The sequence below is a fragment of the Dufourea novaeangliae genome, unplaced genomic scaffold (genome assembly GCF_001272555.1).
Source record: "Dufourea novaeangliae isolate 0120121106 unplaced genomic scaffold, ASM127255v1 scaffold175, whole genome shotgun sequence".
Classification (NCBI taxonomy): domain Eukaryota; kingdom Metazoa; phylum Arthropoda; class Insecta; order Hymenoptera; family Halictidae; genus Dufourea; species Dufourea novaeangliae.
The window spans coordinates 144,105-169,494 of NW_015374053.1; the positions used below are offsets into that span (position 1 = coordinate 144,105).

Consider the following 25,390-nt stretch of genomic DNA (forward strand, 5'->3'; position numbering starts at 1 on the left):
ATTCGACAAATCATCTAAGCAGATAAATGATGGCGGCTTAATTGACTCCAATTCCTCTACATTTTTATCAAAAAATACACCATTGCTCTCTATTAGAAACTGATCGTTGCAACTATCTTTGTCTTGTATATCATTATTCGTTTCTGCAATTATACTGCGCTCCTTATTACTATTTGTAAAAGAAAAATCAGTCTCTAATGATTTTATAGTGTATGTTCTTCTAGAATGCGACACAACATCCTGCGAGTGTTGAGCTTGCAAGCATTTGCCGTGATTCATATCCGATGTTATAGTGCATAAAGAATCACTCGGTGCAAAGTTAAGTGGAGCAGAAGCTGCTTCTGTGTTATTTTCGTTTAAAGCTGAAGCACAAGTATGTTGCTCTAATGGATCATGCAAGACCATGCTAGCTTCAATGTTTATAGGATCTGGAATATCATTTGGAATAGGTTTCTCAGTGAAATCATCTTTCACATTTTCTATATTATTTATTACACGATTCTCTTCATCCGACGATTCGCTCGAACATGGAGAAGGAACCGCTAAAACGTTTATGTCTCTTGAGGAGGCTGTAGAACAAGTTCTGTTCTTAAAACTTTCAGATAATACTGCCCGTTTGATTCCAGTTGTATCCATAGTAGATATCTCCATTTGAGAAGTATTTTGTAAGGGTGGTATAGTTTCACCCATTTCCATAGAAATGTTCGAAAATATCGTAGGTCTACCTAGCTCTTGAGTGTCTAAGTTAGTTTTAGGTTCACAATCTGTCATATTTTCTTCAGAGACATCCATCTTGTTCAAAGAAGATACCACAGCTGTATCTGTCATTGACTTATTTGGAAATATCCTAGTTCTATCCGTTTCTGAATCAAACTGACCTGATTGCATTTTTGGTAATGTGTCCACCTTGTTCAGACAAGATACCACAGCTGTAGCTGTCATTGAATTGTTTTGAAATATCCTAGTTCTGTCCGTTTCTGAATCAAACTGATCTGATTGCATTTTTTGTACCGTATCCATCTTGTTCAAAGAAGATACCACAGCTGTAGCTGTCATTGACTTATTTTGAAATATCCTAGTTCTATCTGTTTCTGAATCAAACTGACTTGATTGCATTTTTGGTAATGTGTCTACCTTGTTCAAACAAGATACAACAGCTGTAGTTGTCATTGAATTATTATGAAATATCCTAGTTCTATCTGTATCTGAATCAAACTGACCTGATTGAATTTTTTGTACCGTATTCATCTTGTTCCAAGAAGATACCACAGCTGTAGCTGTCATTGACTTATTTTGAAATATCCTAGTTCTATCCGTTTCTGAATCAAACTGACTTGATTGCATTTTTGGTAATGTGTCTACCTTGTTCAAACAAGATACAACAGCTGTAGTTGTCATTGAATTATTATGAAATATCCTAGTTCTATCTGTATCTGAATTAAACTGACCTGATTGAATGTTTTGTACCGTATCCATCTTGTTCAAAGAAGATACCACAGCTGTAGCTGTCATTGACTTATTTTGAAATATCCTAGTTCTATCTGTTTCTGAATCAAACTGACTTGATTGCATTTTTGGTAATGTGTCTACCTTGTTCAAACAAGATACAACAGCTGTAGTTGTCATTGAATTATTATGAAATATCCTAGTTCTATCTGTATCTGAATCAAACTGACCTGATTGAATTTTTTGTACCATATTCATCTTGTTCCAAGAAGATACCACAGCTGTAGTTGTCATTGAATTATTTTGAAATACCCTAGTTCTATCCGATTCTGACTCGAACTGACCTGTATGCACTTTTGGTAATGTATCAATCTCATTCAAAGAAGACACTACAGCTGTAGTTGTCATTGAATTATCGTGAAATATTCTGGTTTTATCTGATTCTGTAATTAAGATATCTGAATGAGCTTTAAGTACTGTCGGTATGACTGTCGTAACTTCCATCCCTATGTTATCATAAATTACAGTCTTATCAAAATTCACTGATGTTTTATAGGCATTTACATTATACCTCGAATTTTCAAAATTATTTTTAACTGCAGATTGCATATTGATTGCTTTAGTCATTTCCATAGTCCTTTCGTCTATGCATGTAATATCATTCTTATTTGGTGGCATTGTTTGTATCAATAACGTATTGGATACTATATTTTGATGCATCATATTTGTACGAGTAATTGGTTCCACGACTTTTGTAACTTCCATTGATACATCATTGAATTCTTCCACTGGCAAATTGTATGATTTAGTGGGTACTGCTACAGTTATTTCCATTGAGACATCATTAAAATTTTGAGTTCTATTACGATATATTTGTAAATCCGAATCATTAAGATTATTTGGGAGTGACATAATAGAACTGCAGCAATTCGGATTCAGATTTTCAATATTTTGCTGAACATTTTTAGCTGTATTTAAATATTTAATTGATGTTGGAATTACTTCAGTTAATTCCAAAGAATGTTCAAGTACCCCTTCTGTCTCATTACAATTTGTGCCAGAATGTGCATTACTAACAATTTCAGTAAGGTCCATCTCTTCTGCATTTGAAACAGACATACCATTAATATTATCAGAATCAAAATAATTGACATTTATTTCTTGACTACTTTCAACTTTCTTAGGCAGATTTATGTCTGGATCCTCATATACAATGAAGCTTTTACACACATGACTCTCACTATTTAATGGTAAATCAGTTGGAAGTACAAACTCATTTGTGTCTTCTTTGATCGGTGATTTGTATGTAGATTCTGTATCTTCTAATACACATCTAAAAGTTACTTCATAATCTTTCACATTTGAATCCTTCTGAAGTATTTCTTCAGGTGCAGACTGCACATTAGCATCCTTTGTACAACATTCATCAAGAGTTTCAGAAGAAATATGGATAAATTCATTACAACAATTAGCGACTTCAATATTTCCTGTGGATACACTTTCAACATTACAATGTTCTTCATTGGAAGTGCAAGGGACTTTAAGATTACTTAAATCATGTTCCTCATATGTACTATCCCATACAGTCCCTTGCTCAACAGAATTACAGAATTCTCTGCGTAACAAATTAATTTATTACATTTCAAAATTTCACAAACACAAAGTTTACAAACAAGGAACAAAAGACTCACTTTACATGTTTCTTCTCTGCAAAACTGACGCGTCTTTTAGGTTTTATAGTACATGTAGGACTACTTTCATTGGATGAAGTATTAAAATTTAAATTCTGCAGTGGTTGTCGTGGTTTAGGAGGCTTAAGGATCTATATACATCACAAGAATAATAGTAATGTTAGCCACAGTTGTGAACAATTGAATAAAGCTTATTGTTAAAATATGAACACACCGAATTATATATTTCTTTCAGCCCAAAATAATGAAAATGTAATGTGTATAAAGCAAAACCAAGGATAACCAACATTTGTGTTAAATAAGTTATTCTCATATCATCAAGACATTAATATACTTACAGAAGATCGCCTTGAGCTGCTTCTGGTAGTTCTGGTGGGAACCCTGTAAAATACAAAGTGAAATACAATTGCTTAATTTAAAAAATACTGAAATCACAAATACAAATGTGTCAAACATTTGATACATTATTAAGATTTTTAATTCAAGCTTCATATATTAGAAAATGTCACTAAATTTGCTAACAATTAAACACTGAACTCCTAACAGTATTCACATATTATCATTATATATCAGGGTTAAATATTTAAATCAGATTCTTGTTGTCTTTCGTTATCTGATAAGTTTTCCTAGAACTTCCAATTGGAAACTGAACAGCACTGTATCGAGATAAAAGTGTATATTGAAAGAAACAAAGCAACACTTACATTTCATTGTATATCTGAAATTAATTCAATTCGAATTCAAACGAAATTTGAAAGGCGTCTGGCCAACAATAACTGCCAACTATTCTTCGCGGCAAACTGAAACTATGTAAGTTTCCATGATCGTCAAGACCTGTCTACCCCGGATGTCAAAATATGCATGTAATTACTTGTCCACTCTGGTGAACTAAGAAATTCTTAGCATGAATTATTTCCAGTCAAAATAAAAGCTTTCTCCTGATGTAATTTAAAAACCAGCAATTATCATAAAAGGGTTCAGATTTGTAACAAAATAAGCTCTGTAACTGCACTGTACGTTCGATAGTAATGTTACTTGATGCTACTCTGAATGTTACACGATGGTAAACATTACGAATTCGCAGGCAGTTGGAATAACTGCGTATAAAATAAAAGAACTTCATACCGTGTGACTAGATTTTTTCTCATTCTCATCTTTGACAACACACTTGAAACTCTCCTAAATTATTTTTAAAAATGTTTTACGTTTTACGTGTATTAAGATAAAAATGACGTATGTCACCATCTACGACAAAATGCCCAAACTATTATCCAATTAGTATCTTAGACCTGTTACGAGATGGCACAAAAATACCGTCGGTTAGATTGCGATAGCAGCATAAGTAGAGGGGCGAAACATAGAAAACATAGTTGAAAATCCGGCTTTACCGAACCATAAATAAATCGTAATCTACAGCCAATGATAAGTCGCCAAATACGTGATTCCACTTAGTGACTCTTACAAAAATACATCACCGATTAAATGCTCGTTCATGTTTCTCACAATCAGACAGTCGTGCTGTATCCTCTGTATCGTCGTTCACTTTTATTGCAGTCGGTGTTTAACATAATAATATACAGGAAAAATTGGTAGAAATCAACGGACTGATTTGATAAATCTAAGGACGCATCGTCTAAATTACGAAGTCACAGTGATATCAATTTGCCTCGGTAGAATCGGTAATTTTAACACTGTTCAAGTAATTGACAGTGCAAGACAGCTGATCAAACGAAACACAGAACTGAAGTTCCGCGATAATGGAAGGAACTGCAGTAAAATTAATAATAAAAACACCGAATCAGCAAATTAAGGATCAAATTGTTAACTGTGATATCGGATGGACCATTGGTCGATTAAAGGAATATCTGTCTGAAGTTTATCCTAGCAAACCAGTGAGTATCGTAGCTTCTGTTCCTGAACTTGGCCGTGTGAAATTTTGTGAAAGTTGTTGATACTTGGTGAAAGCAAAATCGATTAAGAGAAATGCTAAAGCCCCGAACATCTCTTCGATATTTTCGAATAAAAATGTTTATAATGCATTATCATTTAAAGATACCAAGATTTCTTATACATGAATTTTCAACATTTTATTCCTTTTTAATAATCTTGTGCTTATTTACAATATTTATCTTCATATATTACATTATTTATGTTCACGTGAATAGTATGTCCTTACTTACATAGCTGTAATTCCTGTTCTTAGGAAATGGCAAGCCAAAAACTTATATACTCAGGACAGTTATTAAATGATTCCACGTGTTTGAAAGATGTTTTGAGACTATGCGATGGACAAGAAGATCAAGCTTATACTGTACATTTAGTTTATGCTTCGCAAAAAGTTTCTGCACAAAACATTGTGGAAAGCACAAGCGTCATTTCATCTGTGAGAAGTGCAGTGGAACATGCAAGATTAAATAATACAAATAATGTTCAAAACCAGGGTCAAAATGTTAACAATGTCACCATACAACACACTCCTACACAATTGTATTCTACACAACAATATTTTGATCCAAGGAATAGTCAACAAATTGCTTGGATGCAACAAGCGTATACACATTACTTTACGCAATATATGCAACTGTAAGTAAAATTCGTATGATTATTTTTTTTGAGGATTGAAAGTAATATAATAGTAAAACATTACATGGTTGGTTGCAGTATGGCTGCTCAAGGAATTCAACTACAAACTAGCATTCCATATGTACAACAAATGAATGTTGATACCAATGATAGTGTTCAAAATACACATGGAAATAATACAAATAATAATAACAATAACAATGTAGGTGATGAGCAGCAACAACCTGCTGCACAAGATGCTGATATTAATGGTGGCAATGGTGCGGGAGAGGATGGTGCATTTAATAGAAATTGGCTAGATTTCTTTTATACCGTATCCAGAATTTTTGTTCTCCTCAGTATCGTATATTTTTATTCATCTCCATTGAGATTTCTTATTGTTACATTTCTTGGCTTTGCAATGTATCTGTAAGTTCATACACTCATAATGAAGAAAGTTAAAGTACATAATGTATGGAAATAATAATAGACTGAATACTTTGCAGATACCAGGGTGGTTTCTTTCGGGTGCAACCGATTCTCTTACCAGAGAATAATAATGGCAGAGTAGACAGAGTAGACAATAATAATCAAGTATTGCAAAATGAAGCTGGAGGTCCTCAACCGGTAGCACAGCAACAAAATGGTCAGCTACCAACTGTACAAACAGAGGTCAGGACGAACGCGAATGAAGAACACGAAGAAGAAAGGCCTGGTGCACTTGCATTCACTTGGACATTTTTCAGTACATTTTTTGCATCTCTTATTCCAGATCAACCACATGTTATGTAATTCTGTAGGGTCTCAGATTTTTTGCATTCAGTTTGATTTTACAGTTAATTTTCTTGTTGAAACAGTTCTTAGATCGTGACACTAAACCCATAGAGGTGGTCTCTTATGAAACTTGAAGGAATCTTAAAAACGAATTAACATTTGCTAAGAATTCTAAAAACGACGTTCGGAGAACATCATTTTGAAAGAGTTTTATCGAATTTTCAAGAATAAGGCATTTGTATACAATAATGCATGTAATAATAAGTATGCATATTAAATATGTGCTTAAAGTAAGTAGCATTTTTATAGATATTTTCATTGGTACGTATAAACTTTTGAGTATTACATTAATTCAGTGAGACTACCCTAGGGTTTATTCATAAAATGAATATGCAATCAATAATTATTCTATAGCAACTGATTCTAGCTTCAATTCAACGAGAGATTATTAACAGTTATCTCAAAGTACTTAGGATTTGTTGTATAATAAACTTTCTGTTTCTGTAGTTATATAAAGATACAACGAGAGAAACTATATACTGTGTATATAAATGAAGTTGTTGTAGAGCTTGTAAGTTATTGATAAATACATACAAAAATTGAGAAAAGATGATAGTCAAATTTACAGCTTGCCAATTTTTGTTCATAGATTATTACAGCAATAAGTATGTCATGCAATGATTATTTCTGTGATTCTTAACACTGGTGAATTTCCGAATGCACCTTGTTTAATGTATTAAATGTTTGAGCCTTGCTCGAATATGTATCTCGTGGATGAAATAATATATTAACAGGAGGTTTTCTTAAATTGTAGAATTTCTGTAATTTCGTAAATAGCGGTGAAACCGTCGTTAATAAACCGTATATAAGTCTCATACGATGGAAAATAAACGATTTTGAAAAAAAAAACTATTAACCTTTAATCATTTCCTAACTTTACGAACATATACTGTTAAATTAATCAACGCTTTTAAGAAAATAAGATAATGAAAGTCAGAAACATGTGCTCGCGAAATTCTACATAAGAGATTGCATTATAAGTATACACTCGTCTCGTGATACGTATGAAGGTTGTCTGACGAGACATACATTTAAAATGTGCCAATAGTTTAAATGTTTCTATTGAATAATAAGGTTCAAATATTTAAGATTTATTATTATACAAAAAGTACATCGAACCAAAATAAAAAGTATCTATCACCTTATTAATGTATATATAACATAATACTATAACCTTATTTGTGTTTTTCAAGGTCTCTGCATTTATTTTAAACATACGCGATATATGTGAATACTCTCATTCATATTCAAGTACGTAGCATTCTGAATTCTTAAAACTCCTTATAAGTAGTTTATGAAAAATTGATTTGTATATTACTATTACGTAAAATTAAAATTGAAACACAGTGTAAATAAAGTAGAAGTAACATTCTTTAAGTTCACATTTTAAAAGTTGTACTAATTAATCATTAAACAACTACCTATTTAGATTGCTTGTTGTTAAACTGAATCACAGAAATGTCTCAACCTTGGATGTCTGATCTCATCGGTATACTGAGAGGAGCTAGGGCGGTAACCAATGCCATTATAAAGCATCAAGAAGATGTAATTAAACATTCAATACAGACATCAAGCTTAAAAACTATTACAGAAAAATGTGCAACAGACTGTATGAAGAAACTAAATACTATAGAACCAAGTAAGGTTCCTGTAAGTTTTTATAATTTGCTTCTACCTTGAAACATGGTCCTTAGTGTGATATTATATATAATATTGTATCAATTATAATTTATATTTATAAAATTAATGTAAGTTAATATTTTTTTTATTACACTTGTAAAGGGTCAAGTAATAAGAGAACTAAATGAAATGGCTGAACGATTAAGCGTTGTTGAGAAAGGCATAATGGAATTTATTAAAGTAAAATCTACTATAGTAACAGCTGCACCTATAGATCACCAAAATAACACAAAATCGAGCAAAACCAAATTATATGTTTATAATATTGCAAAAGATCCTAAGGAAGTACCAATTGAACCCAATATTATAAATGTACAACAGAACGATAAGTCTAAAGATGTGGAAAGTATGCAAGATAAACCTATAATAAGAAAATATACAACAGTGAAAGAAAAAATTGAGACAATATCCAAATTGGAAAATGAGATACCTAAGATTGAGCTTTCAGACAAAGATAAAGAAATCCTAAGAAGATTGGAATTAGAGCATGAGCAGAATATAAAAAGTCAGAGTGAAAGGAAAAGCCAGATATCAATAGCTGATTCTCAAGTATTAGTAGACAAAGCAAAGGAAGATATAAGCACAACTCCAAAAAAACCTCAAGTTAGACCATCTGTTAGGCCAAAGCAAACTGTAAGTCTCTTTTTCCTTCTCACACAACTTACACGCAACATGCATTAACAAAGTCATTTTTATTTCAAAGCTCTCCCCCAATGCAAAAGCTCAGAAAGTCCCAGCTACCAGATTACAAAGAATGGTAAGTTTTGGTACATTAGGAGTTGGTCTTGGTGTTGGTACTGTTGCAGAATATACACGCAGAACACTGGGATTAAAAACGCAAAGTCTTGGAGAGACATTCGATAGTATGTTTCTCACAAAAGCAAACGCAGAAAGAATAGTTTCAACTCTATGTAAAGTAAGAGGTAAATATTAATAATGCAGGCATTGCATTTCCTGGTAATTAATAATTTCATGTTTTTTAAACAATCATAACAGGTGCAGCTTTAAAAATTGGGCAAATTTTAAGTATCCAAGATGAGAGTATTATTAGTCCAGAGTTACAGAAAGTTTTTGAAAGAGTTAGACAGAGTGCTGATTTTATGCCGACATGGCAAGTGGAGGTATTTAAATCACTTCAATCATTTGTCTGACAGGAACAAAATTACTATGAATATATAGTTTCTTTAATTATTTTCAGAAAGTATTAGCCAGTGAACTTGGACACGATTGGAGGAACAAGCTAGCTACATTTGAAGAGAAACCATTTGCTGCAGCATCTATTGGTGGAATATTTTCATTAATAAAAAGAATATATATTATAGATAGATCTAGTTTCAAGAACATTTGATAATGTATGAAATAATTACAGGTCAAGTACATCATGGTACTTTATTAAATGGTCAAGATGTAGCAATTAAAATTCAGTATCCTGGCGTGGCTATGGGAATTCAAAGTGATGTGGAGAATTTAGTAGGCATAATGAAGGTAAATAAAATATTCTATTTTTTTCTTGCTTTCCAGTTGTCAGCATGATGATCACGAACGAGTCATTTGTATAGGTGTGGAATATCTTTCCAAAAGGCATGTTTATAGACAATTTAGTGGAAGTTGCAAAACGAGAACTTGCATGGGAAGTTGATTACATGCGCGAAGCAGAGTGTACAAAAAAATACAAACAGCTCATATTACCTTACAAGGACTATTATGTTCCAGCTGTATTAGGTATGAATTCAGAGAATTGATTCCTCAAATATGTAAGTAATTGTATAATTTTATATTCAGATGAATTATCGACAAGTCAAGTTTTTACAACTGAATTGGTGGAAGGCATTCCTATAGATAAGTGTACAAGTTTGGATCTGGAGACGAGAGAACATATCTGCAAATTGATAATGCGTTTATGTCTTAAAGAATTATTTGTCTTTCGGTATATGCAAACAGATCCGAATTGGTCAAATTTCTTCTATAACGTTAATACAAGACAGGTGTGTAATATAACATTGTGTGATTATGCATACAATTGAACTACACTCTTTCATATCATTTTCAGTTAGTATTGTTAGATTTTGGAGCATGCAGAGAATATGGAAAATCATTTATGGACAAATACATCGAAATAATTTACGCTGCAAGCGAAGGTGATCGCGATAAAATTTTAAATTTGTCCAGGGAAATGGGATTTCTTACAGGATATGAATCCAAAGTAAAAATTGTTTGACACTGCTAATTCTGCATTCATTAACATGCATTAAGTCAGATTTTATAAATGTATGCTATAATACTAATTTCAGATTATGGAAGAAGCTCATGTTGATACAGTTATGGTATTAGGACAAGTGTTTGATAAGAATCATAAGTATTATGATTTTGGGGGACAAGATGTGACTAAACGGTAAAAACTACTGACATATTATACTGTTTTTTTTTCCTTTGATAAAAGTTGTTTCAAAATAAGAATATTAATTTATTTCAGAATTCAGGCACTCGTTCCAACAATCTTAGATAATAGACTCTGTCCTCCACCTGAAGAAATATATAGCCTGCACAGAAAATTGTCCGGAGTTTTCTTACTATGTGCGAAACTTCAAGTCAAAATAAATTGTCGCGATATGTTCCGTGAAGTATATGCAAGTTACAACAAGTTTGATTAATATAATTATGTTGTAAATAAATCAATTTTTATTATTTATGTATTGTAATTATATATATCATTAGGATTAATAAATTAATATTTCTACATTCACAATTTACATTTTTCTATGTTGTAAGGTAAAACAGTAAATTAACTGAAACATTAATTAATTAAAATAAATGCTATGTAATATTCTTTCATAAAACTGGAAACCTGCATACAACCTAATTCATCTGAAATGAGCTGTATTTGTGTTATTTTTGATTTTATATTGTCTCGTCGGATAGAATCTTTAAAAATCTACACAATGCTCATTTAATCATTATAGGTGATTATCAATTTGCACGTCTCATACACGTTCACATGTATATACGTATGTAAATACATATATTGATAAGGAAAGGTGTCTTAACCTATTTATTAGCTTATGCAGACTATTAAGTCGGTCCTGGTTAATTTTAAATAGTAATCGGAAGTATTGTTAAAATGTCTAACAAATTTTTGTATTTTGCATACGGAAGTAATATGTTAAAGAAAAGAATACATATTAATAACCCAACTGCAGAACGCAAAGATATCGGTCTTCTAAAGGTACATATACACAAATTAAACAGTCAGATTTTAAACTTCGTTATTTATGCTTTTATTAGCAATTAAGAACATTAAAGCATTTGCATTATCTCTAGTTTTCTGATAAAATTTAAACTTTCTTTTTAGCGACAATTTGTGTTTAATTACTAGTGACTTTATTTTGTGCAAATGCTGAATTGTATCAGAATTTCAGACTCGATTTTTTGACGCACTCAAGGAGATGGGGCGGATGTTCTGCAACAATTTGTCCAACAGAAAACTACAATGTGTGGGGTATAGTTTGGGAGTTACAGGAATGCAATATGACTACTTTAGATTGTCAAGAAGGTGTTGCAGATAAATTATATTTTCCTTTAATGGTTGATATTGAGACACCAAATGGTGAAGTCATGAAATGTCGAGTATACCAGCAATGTAGCAATCCGGATGAACACGTAAAACTACGTTTATTACCAATCCATAGAAGGCCTTCCCCATTATATATGTATGTTATATTTATTTGACATAAGGATTTTATGCAATTGCGATTAATATATTGTCTTAATTCCACTACAGAGATACAATATTAAAAGGTGCAAAAGAAAATCAGTTACCAGCTGAATATATAAAATTTCTAGAAACAATACCGCACAACGAATATAGTGGAGAATATAATATTGGGTAAGAATGGTTTATCATGAATTTATTTTTCTTTACTCTGTAATTGACTCTATGAGTATGAAAAATGTCTATATTTATATAATTAATTTCATTATGTACATAGCATATTTACATTTATTACTTACTATAAAGTAGCTTTATGTTGCTACTGTCTCCTTTTTCTTTTCTGTAACAATCATCATTTTTGCATCACAGCCTGCCTTTGAAAGAAAATTAGTCTGAGCGACCTTTTTGTTCTTCAAGCATCGTTGAACATCTGGATCATTCACTACTAAGTCAAGAGCATCCTCGGCTGATAGTTGGTCTAGTTTGTATCTGGGTACTTTGATCTTTTTAACGAGTTTATTGTTTACCTAATTATAAAAAAAAACCTGATACGATCTGTGATGCATTTATATACAATTGTTTATGCCATGAAGATAATAAAAGTTCTTGAAATAACTAATACAAGAAATACATGGAATTGGACTTACAGTCAAAGTTATTACCATCCTGTAATCCATATCTATGTCCGGCCAATCTTGTTCCATTACATCTTTATCCAATTTTACTTCAGATTCATTTATAAGATGATGTTCAATGGAGCAAAATGCTGCCCATAATTCAGAGGCAAAATGTGGTGCTACTGGTGCGAGCATTATGATCTGAACTGCTAATGCACGCTCAAATTCGCGACTTTTTTGCATACACTCTGAACACACCTTATGTAAACTTAAAATTAAAAGAAGACTTAATTGTACAGTTCTTATTGTTATTGATATACTATGAAATAATTCTGAAATAAATACCTATTTGTAAGTCCTTGCATTCTTGATATTGCAACACTCAACTGTTGAGAACCAGTTATATTAAATGTTACAGTTTTTAAGAAATAATTTCGACTGTCAAACATGTACGCATCATCGTCTTCAAATTTCGGGTCGGTAGGTTTAGCTTGAAGTTCTTCTAGACTTATATTATTTCGACAGTTTATAAAACTTTTCATAATTCTCCATAAACGATTTTGCCAATTAATTATCCCAGGAATGGCTAGATTTTAATAATATATTATTTGTCCGTTTAATTTAAATTTTTATTGTGAAAATGTTTTATTGACTTACTCTCATCGCTCCAATTTCTATTTGAAGTTGGTGCTACATCAGCTAATATCAACAATCTAGTTGTATCAATTCCATATTTATCTAATAGTTCAAGGGGATCAATGCCATTATGCTTGGATTTTGACATTTTATCCCATGAAACAATTACAGGTTCATTGGTATTTTTCTCTACCCATTCTCCTCCTTTTTCTTCTACTTCGTCTGCCTTTAAATATTTTTGTGTACTCTTCTGTTGGTACGTTTTACCCATTACCATACCCTGAACAAGTAATTGTTTAAATGGTTCAGCACTGGGTATCAGTCCTTCCGAATACAAAAAGTAACTCATGAATCTTGCATAATATAAATGCAATACAGCTGAAACAATAATATTGATACTTCAATATGTTTACACTACAGGATTTATGTATTAAACTACATACCGTGTTCTTTTCCACCCACATAAAGGTCAACGGGAAATACTTTTTTTACTTTATCAATGTCAAACATTTCTTTTGTATTTTTTGGATCAATGTATCTCAAAAAGTACCATGAACTATCCACAAAAGTATCCATTGTATCCGATTCTCTGGTTGCCTGCCCTCCACATTTAGGGCAAGTAGTGTTCAGCCAATCTTTAGCGTCCAATAAAGTAGGCTTCTTATTTGAAAACGAAAATGTTATTTTTGGTAAAGTAACAGGAAGTTGATCACGTGGCACTGGCTGAGCACCACAATTTGAACAATGAATAATTGGGATTGGTGTACCCCAATACCTTTGCCTAGATATTAACCAATCTTGAAGCCTTGGACTAACTGGATATCCACCAATCTTCCATTTTTTAGCTTTTGATGTTACTTCTAATATTTTTTGTTGTTGTTCTTCATAACTTCTTATTGAATGTCGTTGAAATTCAATTCTAACTATTTCAGAAAATTGGTAATCATTCATTGAAGCAGAAGGTATCCCTAGATAAGTTTCTCGGAAAGGTTGAAATTCAACTTGATCTGTTACAAACACTGGTAGCTCTTTTCCATTGAATGGATTTATAACTTTAGCATCCATTATTTTAATTCCATCATTTATACGTGAACAGTACTCCGATCTATTTAATAAGTTGCTTGGGGATATTGCAATAAACTTTGCATATTCAATAAATTCTGGATTATCTGTCCAGACATTTATTGACTTTGGAAAATTCGGAATATTTGATATCAACTGTAATTCAAAACTAACTCCACTGCATTCACCAATCCAGTGCTGTTGTATTTTTATAATATCTCTCCATTCTTTTAATATTGGGTCGTTTAAACCTTCAATCAATAACCTAATAGAAAATGTCTAATTAAATATTATACCTTAATTGTTACAATATATTATAGGTGTTATGTAATCATGCTCTCACTTAGCAAATGCTGAGGTTCTAATAAACCACTGATTCAATAATCTTTTCTCCACTTTGGCCCCTGATCTCCAAGAGCAATTATCGGCATCGACTTGTTCTTCTGCCAATACAGTTTGATCAATGGGATCCCAATTGACAAATGCCTCTTTCTGATAAGCTAAACCCCTTTCGAAGAGTTTCAAGAATAACTCCTGAGTCCATTTATAATATTCTGGATTGCATGTTGCAAATTCTCTGTCCCAATCAAACCCATAATTTAATAAATTCAATTGATTTTTCATTTTATTAATGTTATCATTTGTCCATTGAGCAGGATCTACTTGTTTCTCAAATGCTGCATTCTCTGCAGGCAAACCAAACGCATCCCAACCCATTGGATGAAGAACATTGTATCCTATGATTAAATATCAGAGTAGTTAATAAAACATGTGACAAGTTTAACCCATTTTTAATACAGAGAACTTGCCTTTCATTCTATAAAAGCGAGCAACAGTATCACTTATCGTATAAACTCTTACATGACCCATGTGTAACAGTCCAGAAGGATATGGAAACATTGACAATGCATAAAATTTTTCCTTTTTATCATCCGTTTCATTGTACTTATGCAAATTAATTTTATCCCTCCAGTGTTTCTCTATATCCTTTTTTATTGTCTGTGTAACTTCGTCATTCTAAACAAATTCAGTTTTTAATAATATTTTTATAAAACATATATTACTCTACGTCACATATGTTGACAAATTAAAATTTGTACCGAAAATAAATTTATACCGGTTGAAGAGAATCGAGTAATGACACCTTTAAAAAGTACATGTTTTTTAAAATGTGGGACTACGTTCCTGCGGAATATACCTGTAAACGTCATTGTTAAGTTTTAATACTTAATTCTTTATATACATAGTGTTTTAAAATGTTGACGACAAACACATTGCTTGTATCATGGAGGCTGCCATATTAGGCTACTACTTTAATGAAAATACGTTCGCTGTGTAAAAGTTTGTATTAAAGACAATTTTTTCATGAGTTATTATTTAACAATAAATGTGCTTAAAGAATAATTTCAAAATGAAAAGATGTAAAACTTTACTTTGACGTATATATTACACTTTTTGAGAAATGTAACTTCCGTTTCGATGAACGGTTCCTTTTCCGGTGTACACCGTGTAAACAATTTCGTAAGTAGTATTTCGGAATTGAAATCCGATGAAAAATTTATCATCTCGAATTAATACTTCGCAAAACCGTAAAAAGGACATTGCTGTTTGCGTTCTCGACTGTGATTAAACAATATAGTTGTCATTTTATAATTTATTAAATACAATAAGTTTTTGACGTTAATAGAAAGGTTAAGATCCAGTATGTTTTGTATTCAAAATAGCAAAATTGGTTCCCTGGACCATGAAAAACATATAATACAATTATATTAATATAGAGTAACATCAAAGCTATCAAATATTACGCGATTAGAGAAGTCAAATGATATGTTTATTATTTCTAACAATAAAATATTTCTAACCTGTTTTAATACTTAATGCATTCAGCTTTATGCTTCTTAATATATTAAGATAGTTTGTAATAATTAGAAAGATAATGGAGGATTACAGAAAACTTTAGAAATAAGTCTTGAAGTTTTTATTTGGGTTTCAGTTTAACCATGGGTAAAAGAAATAATATGATCCCTAATGGCCATTTCCATAAGGATTGGCAAAGATTTGTAAAAACCTGGTTCAACCAGCCAGCTAGGAAATACCGTCGTAAACAAAATCGTGTGAAAAAAGCTCGTGCAGTTGCACCAAGGTGATTAGTTTTTTTTTCTGATTTGGTTACACAATATAATATAATTCATTCATGTTTGTCTACTAATTCAAACTACTTTTCAGACCTGTCAAGCTTTTAAGGCCTGTTGTTCATTGCCCAACATTCCGTTATCATACCAAAGTTAGGGCTGGCAAAGGTTTTACCTTGGCTGAAATTAAAGCCAGTGGTTTGAACAAAAGATTTGTTAAAACTATTGGAATTGCAGTGGATCCTAGAAGGAGAAACAAGTCAGTTGAATCTTTACAGACAAATGCTCAACGATTGAAAGAATACAAATCCAAATTGATTCTCTTCCCATTGAATGACAAGAAAGTAAGTACCATGTTTGTGAATCTGTTAAATCTGTCCATAGAAAGAAATTAATACCACATATTATTCATGACAGCCTAAGAAGGGTGATGCAACCGAGGAGGAGATGAAGACAGCAAGTCAAGTTAAAGGAGAAGTTATGCCTATAAGACACCAGGCACCAGCCAAAGCTAAAGCACGTACCATTTCTGAAGAAGAGAAGAAATTCTCTGCATACATAACTCTTCGTAAAGCTAGGGCTGATGCTAGATTAGTGGGAATCCGCGCGAAACGTGTGAAGGATGCAGCGGAAAACCCTGATGATGTTACAAAGGATAAGAAAGTAACCACCAAGAAGTAACTTTAAACTTCATGTCTTTGTATAAATATGAAAAATAAATTCTCTTTTGAGAAAAACAAAATATCTGTTTGTTATTTCGTCGTATAATTTTTCCAGTAATGTTTTCTATACAAAATTTTCTTTACGAATGGCAATATAGGTATAATAAAATTTGTTTCAAATAAAAATTTCGTATGCGTCCCATTACAGCGTGGGCCAATCATATTGCTTGTAGGTTAGTACTTTAATGTTGAGGAACCATTTGTGTACGATTGTTGGTAGCACTGCTCGTCTAGATCCAATAATGGTATATACCTAGATTTGAATTTCGAATGTTGTGACCAGTTGTGACAACGGCAGACAACGGTTTATACCTGTTGCATACTACAGCATACTGGCATCTATCAAAAGAACGAAAGCGTATCATAAGTCTTACAATAATTGATATTACGTTATTAATACAATTACAAGAAAATGAAGTCGGCGTAAGTGTTTCTGTTAATATATACCCTTATAACATTTCGTCTGTAGTCAGGATACATGTCAATACTATGAACTATTTTAGGCGCATAAAGCCACCAAATTCAGCTCGTAAGCTAATAAACCGACCAAAAGGCAACAATATGATATCTAAAGATCCAGTTCAAGTTTACTGTCGTTTAAGGCCAATGCAACATTCCACAGATGCACCATGTATGAAACTTATATCAGATGCAACTATAGCCATCACTCCACCGGAGTCGGCAATAAATTTTCGGAATTCTGGCAACAAAGAAATTCAGACAACATTCAGTCATGTGTTTAGTTCGGATGCTACACAAAAAGAAGTCTTCAATGTAGTTGCTCTTCCATTGGTTGAAAATGTTATTCGTGGTAGGAATAGCCTTTTGTTTACTTACGGTGTAACAGGAAGTGGGAAAACATATACAATGACTGGTGAACAACAAGATCCTGGTATCATGCCTCGTTGTCTTGATGTCATTTTTAATAGCATTGCTAATTATCAAACGAAAAAGTTTGTTTTTAAACCCGATAAGTTAAATGGATTCGATATACAGAGTGAAGCTGATGCTATGCTTGATAGACAGAATGAATTTCATGCCGGGCTTATGTCTCAGAGGAATGGAAAGTCAGGCAAGGTGTAAGTACGAAAAAGCTATTCAGTAAAGGATAGATTTAATCAAAATATCTTCACTTGTGCATATATCTTTCATTAACAGAAAAAAAGCAGAGAGTGATGGAGATAGTAATCCAATAACGGTTCGTGAAGTAAATGAGTCACAAGTAGTAACAGTGGATCAAGACAATGCCTATGCAGTTTTTGTTACTTATGTTGAAATATATAACAACAGTGTGTATGATTTGTTGGAAGACGAAGACATCAGAAACAAGTATGTTTACAAACTTATTTTTTTTAAGTAAATTTGTAAACAATGTAATAGCATTTTGAAACAATTTCCAGGACTTTACAGAGTAAAATAGTTAGAGAAGATGGAAACAAAAACATGTATGTACATGCTGTAACAGAAGTTGAAGTGAAAAGTTCGGAAGAAGCATTTGAAGTATTTCAATGTGGTCAAAGAAGAAGGCGAGTAGCACATACTGCTTTGAATGCAGAATCAAGCAGGTCACACAGTGTCTTCACTATTCGTCTTGTACAAGTAAGATTCTTAATTTCTTTGTATAATTAATGTTTGTAAATAATACAATAGTACATCTTTTTATAGGCACCCTTGGATTGTGAAGGTGAACAAGTTATACAAGACAAACGTATAATATGTATCACTCAGTTATCCTTAGTAGACTTAGCTGGCAGTGAAAGAACAAATAGAACCAAAAATACGGGGCAACGATTGAGAGAAGCAGGTAATTATCTTTCAATTATAATTATTATAATTGACTTCTAACATATTTCCTTATGAAGTAGTTAATTTTTCATTTGTTTAGGTAATATCAACAATTCCTTGATGACACTTCGATCGTGTCTGGAAATTTTAAGAGAGAATCAAACTCAGAATACAAATAAAATGGTACCCTATAGGGATTCGAAGCTCACTCATTTGTTTAAGAATTACTTTGATGGAGAGGGACAAGTGAGAATGATTGTCTGTGCTAATCCAAGAGCAAACGATTTTGATGAGACAATCGTATGTAATAAGTCAATTATATGAAAATATAAATGTAACACAGAATACTCACTTTTATATTAATATATTTACTTACAGCAAGTCATGAAGTTTGCGGAAATGACCCAAGAAGTTCAAATAGCTAGACCAACAGTTACTAAATTAGATCTTGGTTACACACCTGGAAGAAGACAGGCAAACAAGGTAAGATGGATAATGGAAGAATGTGGAAGAATAAATTTGAAAATGCTTATAAAAGAAATTGTTTAATAGATATTTAAGGAGGCACGTAGCAGATTGGAGAAAGAAGGTCGTCCCGAAGCTGCCGATCTAGAAATCGATATAGGCTTAGTATATAGGTATGTATTTGTCCCTTAACGTTTACCACTTTTAACTTTTTCAATTTCACTCGATGTAAATATGTGTTAATGTAGTTTGGGCGGTCCATTCCCCGAATTGGAAGTTATTTCTCCATGCAACGATCAAATAATTACTAATTTGATGCACTTCTTGGAACAACGTATCAATAAACGGAACATGTTACGTGTTGATTTACAGAAAAAACGTAAGAATTTTTTTTGATTACTTTCTAAGAGCTATCGAATATCATAAGAACTATATTTACAGAAAACGATCTTAGAAAAACATTAATGATAATGGAACAGGAGCATATGAACATGAAAATTGAAAATGCATCTCTAAAAGCAACTAATTCTCAACAAAAAAAGAAGGTGTCAGCATTGGAGGGCCATCTGTGTAAAAGTGAAGACCAAATTGATAGTTTGCTTCGTAAATTAAATCATGCAAATGATACAATCCGTAGCTTGCAACAAGAGTTAAAAGATAGAGATATGGCATTAAACCAACGTTTGATAGATAAACAAAGGGTGAAACAAAAATATAACAGTAAAATGCAAGTTGAAACCGATAAAATGAACAGAGAATTAGAAATAAAATTACGTCAACAACGTGAACAGTTGCAGGTAATAAAGTGAGGCATACCTGTAAAGCGTACTAAGTAGAGCCAGGTGTTTATTATAATCTACTGCCTTTCCAGAATCAAATGAAGGAGAAAGAGCATAAATTGAGACTGGTAAAGCAAATTCTAGTTGACGATAATGGCATCAAATCTGTTCCTGTTACTCCAAAAGTTACGGCTAGTGCTAACTCAGAAGCAAATACAAAAGCAACAGACGGTCGATCTCGAAGGGTCAGCTTTCTCCACTTATATCTGTTTGTCTAAGGATGCACATATTTGAAAAAAGAAAAATGTTGTTCATAGGATAAGGTAGCTGTTTCAAATCTGAGGCATAGACGTTCGCAGAGTGCTGACAGATGGATTGATCACAGACCAGGAGCACTCGTTCCTCTAGGAACGGTTCTACAACCATTAATGCGTAGAAGACGGAGTGTTTCACGACTTACAGATCCAAAGGAGATTACGGATGGGGCATCGCGATACTGTCTCGTTGCACAGGAACACGACACTGATGGGGAACTCGAAACAAAATTGTATAAGGTAACATGGTTGTAAATGAATTACAAAGCAAACGTATTATTTAGTACACAATAATGTATAAAATTATTTTTTATGTCAGGGAGATATACTACCAACCAGTGGAGGTGGTGCACAGGTTGTATTCAATGATATGGAATGTTTGAAGCAGTTATCTCCAAAGGCGAGAAAACGTAGTGGTCCAGCAGATTTAGATACAAATGAAATAGGCACGCCAAATCATTCATCTACACTCGTAGAGACACACTCTAAAAGGCCTCGTGTGGTAAATTAAAGAGTTTAGGAATAAATTATAATGCTATGCAGTCCAGAGTTTTGTGTATTACAGTATCGATTTAATAATTTATTGAATAATACAATTTATAAAAGAAAATGACTCTATATAAGGAGGTATATAATATTTTGATAGAGGAATTGAATCATGATCATGCGAATACGTTCTCACGAAATACATATATTCGTGATACTTTTTTATATATACTTTATATAATTTTTTAGATACGTTTTTGTAGAATGATTTCTTTTGTAATTTGTAAATAACAATCACAAATTAAATTGACATGGAAATTAATCTAAAATATAGCGGTTTCATAGAAAAATAAATATTTGCATTTTCAATGAATTAACAAAGATTTCTTTCACTAGCATGTGACATTAAAGTATTAAATAGCAAAATATATGTATAAATAGTAACATAGCAGCTTAAGCATACGTTCTGAACGTACATATTTCACTTTCATGTGAAATTATCCCCGTACAATACATGATTCTGAAATTGCACACACGTGCACGCTTGTACAGTATTCTTGCAACTTTAGGAAAATTTCTAATGCCTTTATACTATTGTATTAAATTATAATCGTTGCCTTCTTAGTTGATTATCTAATCGTGCCAATTGATGAAGGAAGCCGTCGTTCGGTTGGATATAACGATTCTTGCGGACGGTCTTGACAGCATCAACAGCTAACATTTCTTTCTTTATCATTAGGTATGCTAGTACACATGTTGAGCTCCGAGATATTCCTAACACGCAATGTACGAAAGCTTTTCCTGTAAAAAGATTGTCAACCATTAGATGATACACTTCCATTTATTTAGATCTTTATGAAGTTTTAATAATACCTTTCGTAGAAACAGCTTCATCAATGAAATCTGCTACAGTATCAAAGTATTTGCTAATATCTGTACTACATACATCTGCAAGTGGTAGACCAAGATATTTTATTGTTGTATCTTTGTAATAATTTTCATCTGTATTCACAAATCCAAATCGTTTTCCTTCTGCACAATTTAGTAAATGCGTTATACCCAGCATTTGAAGATATTGCTTATTTCTTGCTGTAGCACTGTAAGATATTAAAGATAAATTATCCGTTGACGAAGCGCAAAAGAAATAATATAAAATACAACTTGAAGGTACTTACGAGTCACCAATGTATATTCCTGGATATACCTCATCGCAATCAATACTTTGTTGGAGGCGATAATATTGAACATCGTCTTTATTAGGATCAAATCCTGGTATTGGTCTATTCTCAGTTGATGTTGTACATAAAGTATTTAGTAGAAGACGTTGGGTAGTTTCGCCATCCGGTAGTTCTTTTTGAAAGTCCTAACAATAAAAACATAAAAAGATAGTATTTAATATTTTTATACGAATACTAACGTCTATTATTCATATATATTTCAGAAATACTTGACAAACTCAAATTATTACCCGATCCCTATCTCTCCATGTGCTTCGCATCGTGCATAAGAACTGAACTTAAAAAGAACCCGGGAAAGAAAGCGGTATCGGTGGCCGCACATATTTATTTTTAAATGTTCTTACGAAATGTTGCGCACGTCAAATGTCGTTTCTTGTATCATGAGACTCAAAGAAAGACGTTTCACGAAACAGTAGGAGATTTAAAAATTTAAGAAGCGAGTATTAATGGTATTTTATGATACAAACTTACGTTTCCAATATTGTTCTCCATCTATAGGGGTTATTTACGAATAGATACCTTGCGAATTGAATTATATACAATAATTGTGATGCAACAGAAACAACAGAACTGTGTAATGTATTTATATTTCTATTACTACAGTCTATATAGAGTCTGGATTATGACGCATCAATTACATCATCATCTGATAATTCTAAATGCTTGTTTATATACATATATATATATATAAATCAAGTCATCGGCATAGATATGAGTATGTCAACCGATGTTTATATGCATAAATATTTTTATATACATGTAGTAACGTCTTTCATATAACGAGAAACTATTCATAAAATATGTAATAACATGCAAATCAGAGATTTTTCTTATGACATTTGCCACACGTGATTTTCCAAGATAACAAAATTTAAGGATTTATGTACCAATTTCCTTTTTCAAGATGCACGAGATGCATAATTCTTGAAGTTACTATATAATCTTAATGTATAATAGTATTGTGACTATAGAAAATTTGAAATTTATAGTTAAAAATTTACGACATTGCAATTTCTGATAATTAAACAGGATTCAAAATTTCAAAGCGACTTGGCGATGAGTCATGACGTATATCAATGCCAAAGAGAACATGGCGATCGTACGTGGTTGGTGTGCGATCTTATGTTGATTCTGTTCAAAGTTGATAGCGTTTATTGTGTTCGGGAGTGTTAATAGTTAATATAATTTAAATTTGGTGCAGAATTCGCCAGAACAATGAGTTTCTTTAGCAAAGTGTTCGGTGGTAAAAAGGAACCGGCCCCTCTGACGACGGCCGAGGCGATACAGAAGTTACGCGAGACAGAAGATATGTTGATAAAGAAACAAGATTTTCTTGAGAGTAAAATAGTTTTTGAAATTCAAGTTGCCAAGAAGCATGGGACAAAAAATAAGAGAGGTAACCGGGAACAGTATTTTTTCGTCTCGTTAGCGTTGTTTTTATGGACAATTTTTTACGAATAACATCACTTGTCATTATGACGTTTCTCTATTGTACAGGGTGTTTCTAAGAATAAGGACAAAGTATACCCTCTTTTCTAAATTAAAATAGGAACAATTTTAAAAATACTGCGATAACATTGTGGATGCAAATAAAAACTGACCATCTGTGACCAGTGGTAATGCAAAATGTGTAATACGAATTTGTTGTGCTTTCAGCTGCAATTCAAGCCCTTAAGCGAAAGAAACGATATGAAAAACAGTTACAACAAATTGATGGCACTTTATCTACAATTGAAATGCAAAGGGAGGCATTGGAAAGTGCAAATACAAATACTGCTGTACTCACTACAATGAAAAGTGCAGCAGATGCATTAAAATCTGTTCATCAACACATGTAAGGGATCAAGCACTGTAATTTTGTTTGTGTATAATATTCATACAAGTTTGTGTAATATATTATACATTCTTCAGGGATGTTGACCAAGTGCATGACATGATGGATGATATAGCTGAACAACAAGATGTAGCCAGAGAAATTTCTGATGCAATATCCAATCCTGTAGCATTTGGTCAAGATATAGATGAAGAAGAATTAGAGAAAGAATTAGAAGAACTTGAACAAGAACAACTTGATAAAGAATTGCTTGGTATTGAACCTACCGATGAACTTCCAAATGTTCCAGCCACTGCTATCCCAGCTGCACCAGCCAGGACTCGCACAAGTAATACATCTAATATTATGTTTAACACATTCGAGACAGATGACTGTACATATGAATCATATAATAACTTGTTGGTTAGCTGACATCTCAGCATGTGAGTCACATATGGACGATTTGTAAACATTGTCAGCTACCAGGCAGAGTCGTGTAATAATACATCAGTTTCAAATGTGTTAATGTATCATTTTATAACATTCAATATATAAATTCACAATTACTTTTTTATTATTTAGAAGCCAAACCAGAAGAGGATGAAGACTTGAAAGAGTTGGAAGCATGGGCATCGTAAGGTGGTATCAAAATGCTTGTTAAACAAATTTTACAAGGAATTAAGAACTCACACAAAATACACATTGCTGAGGAACTCAACAATGTTATAAGAATCTTTACTTTATGGATTTTATATCATTTAATTATTTCAGAGTCAATATTGCAGTATTTTTCTGTGCAGTTTAAAAATTGATCAAAATGATGTGCATATGAAGCTTGAATACATCACTCTGCTTTGTATGTATGAAGTAAAAACAATTTCACTGACCTATAGAGAAGCTTCATAAATAATGATAAGCAAATATCTTATATGTATATAAGCTAGCCAACATAATTTTTAATTAATAACCAAAACTCAAACTAAAATAAACAAGTATATAATTTACACGAATAGCAATAATTGCTAGTAAGTTATATATACAATCTGCAGTGTAAAAAATTGATGATCTACAAGCTATGTTGTTGCTTTTTGAACTTCAATATCATCTGAATGTATATAAACATATTTTCGAGGGTAGTTTAGTATTCACATTGTTAAATGGCCTTTTAAACTTTGTATAAATGTGTCTGCTATAAATAAATCTATTCAAATATATATTAATCTAGTGTAACTGCAAATAAAACGGAAGTGATAAAAAAGTTTAAATATTTGTATATTTGTACGTTACATTTAGGCACTCATTAACACATAAACGAAGTACAATGCAAACATTACATTTAAAACTGTAAAACATATATTTAAATTCAACGAACTTATTAAAAAATACGAAAATTATAAATATATCTGTATAATTCAGAAC

The 25,390-nt window shown here is 32.2% G+C and overlaps 8 protein-coding genes across 9 annotated transcripts; 6 read left to right on the forward strand and 2 right to left on the reverse strand.

Annotated features, from left to right (window-relative positions):
- Window positions 1-4,655: 4,655 nt before the first annotated feature.
- On the forward strand, window positions 4,656-6,491 carry LOC107189951 (homocysteine-responsive endoplasmic reticulum-resident ubiquitin-like domain member 2 protein). Its single transcript, XM_015578649.1, has 4 exons — window positions 4,656-5,029; window positions 5,341-5,720; window positions 5,799-6,128; window positions 6,206-6,491. The coding sequence occupies exons 1-4, from the start codon at window positions 4,895-4,897 to the stop codon at window positions 6,489-6,491; spliced, it is 1,131 nt and encodes a 376-aa protein (XP_015434135.1). The 5' UTR covers window positions 4,656-4,894.
- Window positions 6,492-7,765: 1,274 nt separating this feature from the next.
- Window positions 7,766-10,864, forward strand: LOC107189934 (aarF domain-containing protein kinase 4). The gene is made up of 12 exons (XM_015578629.1): window positions 7,766-7,784; window positions 7,963-8,183; window positions 8,316-8,846; window positions 8,917-9,136; window positions 9,210-9,334; window positions 9,412-9,496; window positions 9,583-9,698; window positions 9,773-9,935; window positions 9,996-10,198; window positions 10,264-10,416; window positions 10,505-10,605; window positions 10,687-10,864. Exons 2-12 carry the CDS (start codon window positions 7,992-7,994, stop codon window positions 10,862-10,864), a joined length of 2,067 nt encoding a protein of 688 aa, XP_015434115.1. The 5' UTR covers window positions 7,766-7,784; window positions 7,963-7,991.
- Window positions 10,865-11,301: 437 nt separating this feature from the next.
- LOC107189861 (gamma-glutamylcyclotransferase-like) lies at window positions 11,302-12,100 on the forward strand. Its single transcript, XM_015578539.1, has 3 exons — window positions 11,302-11,436; window positions 11,622-11,920; window positions 11,992-12,100. Exons 1-3 carry the CDS (start codon window positions 11,332-11,334, stop codon window positions 12,098-12,100), a joined length of 513 nt encoding a protein of 170 aa, XP_015434025.1. The 5' UTR covers window positions 11,302-11,331.
- Window positions 12,101-12,233: 133 nt separating this feature from the next.
- On the reverse strand, window positions 12,234-15,506 carry LOC107189862 (probable leucine--tRNA ligase, mitochondrial). Its single transcript, XM_015578541.1, has 8 exons — window positions 15,338-15,506; window positions 15,047-15,254; window positions 14,581-14,974; window positions 13,619-14,502; window positions 13,197-13,553; window positions 12,885-13,125; window positions 12,570-12,807; window positions 12,234-12,449 (listed from the first exon to the last, which is right to left on the reverse strand). Exons 1-8 carry the CDS (start codon window positions 15,446-15,448, stop codon window positions 12,234-12,236), a joined length of 2,649 nt encoding a protein of 882 aa, XP_015434027.1. The 5' UTR covers window positions 15,449-15,506.
- Window positions 15,507-15,718: 212 nt separating this feature from the next.
- Window positions 15,719-17,111, forward strand: LOC107189999 (60S ribosomal protein L13). The gene is made up of 4 exons (XM_015578708.1): window positions 15,719-15,758; window positions 16,231-16,380; window positions 16,464-16,713; window positions 16,787-17,111. Exons 2-4 carry the CDS (start codon window positions 16,238-16,240, stop codon window positions 17,048-17,050), a joined length of 657 nt encoding a protein of 218 aa, XP_015434194.1. The 5' UTR covers window positions 15,719-15,758; window positions 16,231-16,237; the 3' UTR covers window positions 17,051-17,111.
- A 265-nt stretch (window positions 17,112-17,376) lies between these two features.
- Window positions 17,377-21,108, forward strand: LOC107189998 (kinesin-like protein KIF23). Of its 2 annotated transcripts, XM_015578707.1 has the most exons (13): window positions 17,377-17,514; window positions 17,595-18,170; window positions 18,250-18,420; window positions 18,492-18,690; window positions 18,757-18,895; window positions 18,977-19,176; window positions 19,255-19,359; window positions 19,429-19,514; window positions 19,590-19,720; window positions 19,783-20,138; window positions 20,213-20,365; window positions 20,438-20,674; window positions 20,754-21,108. In XM_015578707.1, the coding sequence occupies exons 1-13, from the start codon at window positions 17,504-17,506 to the stop codon at window positions 20,943-20,945; spliced, it is 2,556 nt and encodes an 851-aa protein (XP_015434193.1). In that variant the 5' UTR covers window positions 17,377-17,503; the 3' UTR covers window positions 20,946-21,108. The 2 variants fall into 2 exon arrangements, with proteins under 2 accessions (XP_015434193.1, XP_015434192.1); XM_015578706.1 differs by lacking the exon at window positions 17,377-17,514 and having other exon boundaries at window positions 17,558-18,170.
- Window positions 21,109-21,346: 238 nt separating this feature from the next.
- LOC107189958 (dual specificity protein phosphatase 3) lies at window positions 21,347-22,778 on the reverse strand. Its single transcript, XM_015578656.1, has 4 exons — window positions 22,630-22,778; window positions 22,096-22,283; window positions 21,794-22,017; window positions 21,347-21,721 (listed from the first exon to the last, which is right to left on the reverse strand). Exons 1-4 carry the CDS (start codon window positions 22,648-22,650, stop codon window positions 21,525-21,527), a joined length of 630 nt encoding a protein of 209 aa, XP_015434142.1. The 5' UTR covers window positions 22,651-22,778; the 3' UTR covers window positions 21,347-21,524.
- Window positions 22,779-23,247: 469 nt separating this feature from the next.
- LOC107189945 (charged multivesicular body protein 4c) lies at window positions 23,248-24,658 on the forward strand. Its single transcript, XM_015578642.1, has 4 exons — window positions 23,248-23,554; window positions 23,815-23,992; window positions 24,070-24,320; window positions 24,554-24,658. The coding sequence occupies exons 1-4, from the start codon at window positions 23,374-23,376 to the stop codon at window positions 24,607-24,609; spliced, it is 666 nt and encodes a 221-aa protein (XP_015434128.1). The 5' UTR covers window positions 23,248-23,373; the 3' UTR covers window positions 24,610-24,658.
- The last annotated feature ends 732 nt before the right edge of the window (window positions 24,659-25,390 follow it).

Excerpts from the sequence above, each read along its gene's own strand:
- LOC107189951 (XM_015578649.1), top strand. The coding sequence starts at position 4,895 with ATGGAAGGAACTGCAGTAAAATTAATAATAAAAACACCGAATCAGCAA. Across the intron at positions 5,030-5,340 it reads AAGTTTATCCTAGCAAACCA|GAAATGGCAAGCCAAAAACT; the intron begins GTGAGTATCGTA and ends TCCTGTTCTTAG. Across the intron at positions 5,721-5,798 it reads TTTACGCAATATATGCAACT|TATGGCTGCTCAAGGAATTC; the intron begins GTAAGTAAAATT and ends GGTTGGTTGCAG.
- LOC107189934 (XM_015578629.1), top strand. The coding sequence starts at position 7,992 with ATGTCTCAACCTTGGATGTCTGATCTCATCGGTATACTGAGAGGAGCT. Across the intron at positions 9,497-9,582 it reads ATTTGCTGCAGCATCTATTG|GTCAAGTACATCATGGTACT; the intron begins GTGGAATATTTT and ends AAATAATTACAG. Across the intron at positions 9,699-9,772 it reads ATTTAGTAGGCATAATGAAG|GTGTGGAATATCTTTCCAAA; the intron begins GTAAATAAAATA and ends TCATTTGTATAG.
- LOC107189861 (XM_015578539.1), top strand. The coding sequence starts at position 11,332 with ATGTCTAACAAATTTTTGTATTTTGCATACGGAAGTAATATGTTAAAG. Across the intron at positions 11,437-11,621 it reads AAGATATCGGTCTTCTAAAG|AATTTCAGACTCGATTTTTT; the intron begins GTACATATACAC and ends GAATTGTATCAG. Across the intron at positions 11,921-11,991 it reads AGGCCTTCCCCATTATATAT|AGATACAATATTAAAAGGTG; the intron begins GTATGTTATATT and ends ATTCCACTACAG.
- LOC107189862 (XM_015578541.1), bottom strand. The coding sequence starts at position 15,448 with ATGACGTTTACAGGTATATTCCGCAGGAACGTAGTCCCACATTTTAAA. Across the intron at positions 13,554-13,618 it reads TGTGGGTGGAAAAGAACACG|CTGTATTGCATTTATATTAT; the intron begins GTATGTAGTTTA and ends TTATTGTTTCAG. Across the intron at positions 12,808-12,884 it reads ATGCAAGGACTTACAAATAG|TTTACATAAGGTGTGTTCAG; the intron begins GTATTTATTTCA and ends TTTAATTTTAAG.
- LOC107189999 (XM_015578708.1), top strand. The coding sequence starts at position 16,238 with ATGGGTAAAAGAAATAATATGATCCCTAATGGCCATTTCCATAAGGAT. Across the intron at positions 16,381-16,463 it reads GCTCGTGCAGTTGCACCAAG|ACCTGTCAAGCTTTTAAGGC; the intron begins GTGATTAGTTTT and ends ACTACTTTTCAG. Across the intron at positions 16,714-16,786 it reads TCCCATTGAATGACAAGAAA|CCTAAGAAGGGTGATGCAAC; the intron begins GTAAGTACCATG and ends TATTCATGACAG.
- LOC107189998 (XM_015578706.1), top strand. The coding sequence starts at position 17,581 with ATGAACTATTTTAGGCGCATAAAGCCACCAAATTCAGCTCGTAAGCTA. Across the intron at positions 19,721-19,782 it reads TGTTGATTTACAGAAAAAAC|AAAACGATCTTAGAAAAACA; the intron begins GTAAGAATTTTT and ends CTATATTTACAG. Across the intron at positions 20,366-20,437 it reads CAGACGGTCGATCTCGAAGG|GATAAGGTAGCTGTTTCAAA; the intron begins GTCAGCTTTCTC and ends TGTTGTTCATAG.
- LOC107189958 (XM_015578656.1), bottom strand. The coding sequence starts at position 22,650 with ATGGAGAACAATATTGGAAAC. Across the intron at positions 22,018-22,095 it reads GGAATATACATTGGTGACTC|TGCTACAGCAAGAAATAAGC; the intron begins GTAAGTACCTTC and ends AATATCTTACAG. Across the intron at positions 21,722-21,793 it reads TGAAGCTGTTTCTACGAAAG|GAAAAGCTTTCGTACATTGC; the intron begins GTATTATTAAAA and ends ATCTTTTTACAG.
- LOC107189945 (XM_015578642.1), top strand. The coding sequence starts at position 23,374 with ATGAGTTTCTTTAGCAAAGTGTTCGGTGGTAAAAAGGAACCGGCCCCT. Across the intron at positions 23,993-24,069 it reads AAATCTGTTCATCAACACAT|GGATGTTGACCAAGTGCATG; the intron begins GTAAGGGATCAA and ends TACATTCTTCAG. Across the intron at positions 24,321-24,553 it reads ACCAGCCAGGACTCGCACAA|AAGCCAAACCAGAAGAGGAT; the intron begins GTAATACATCTA and ends TTTATTATTTAG.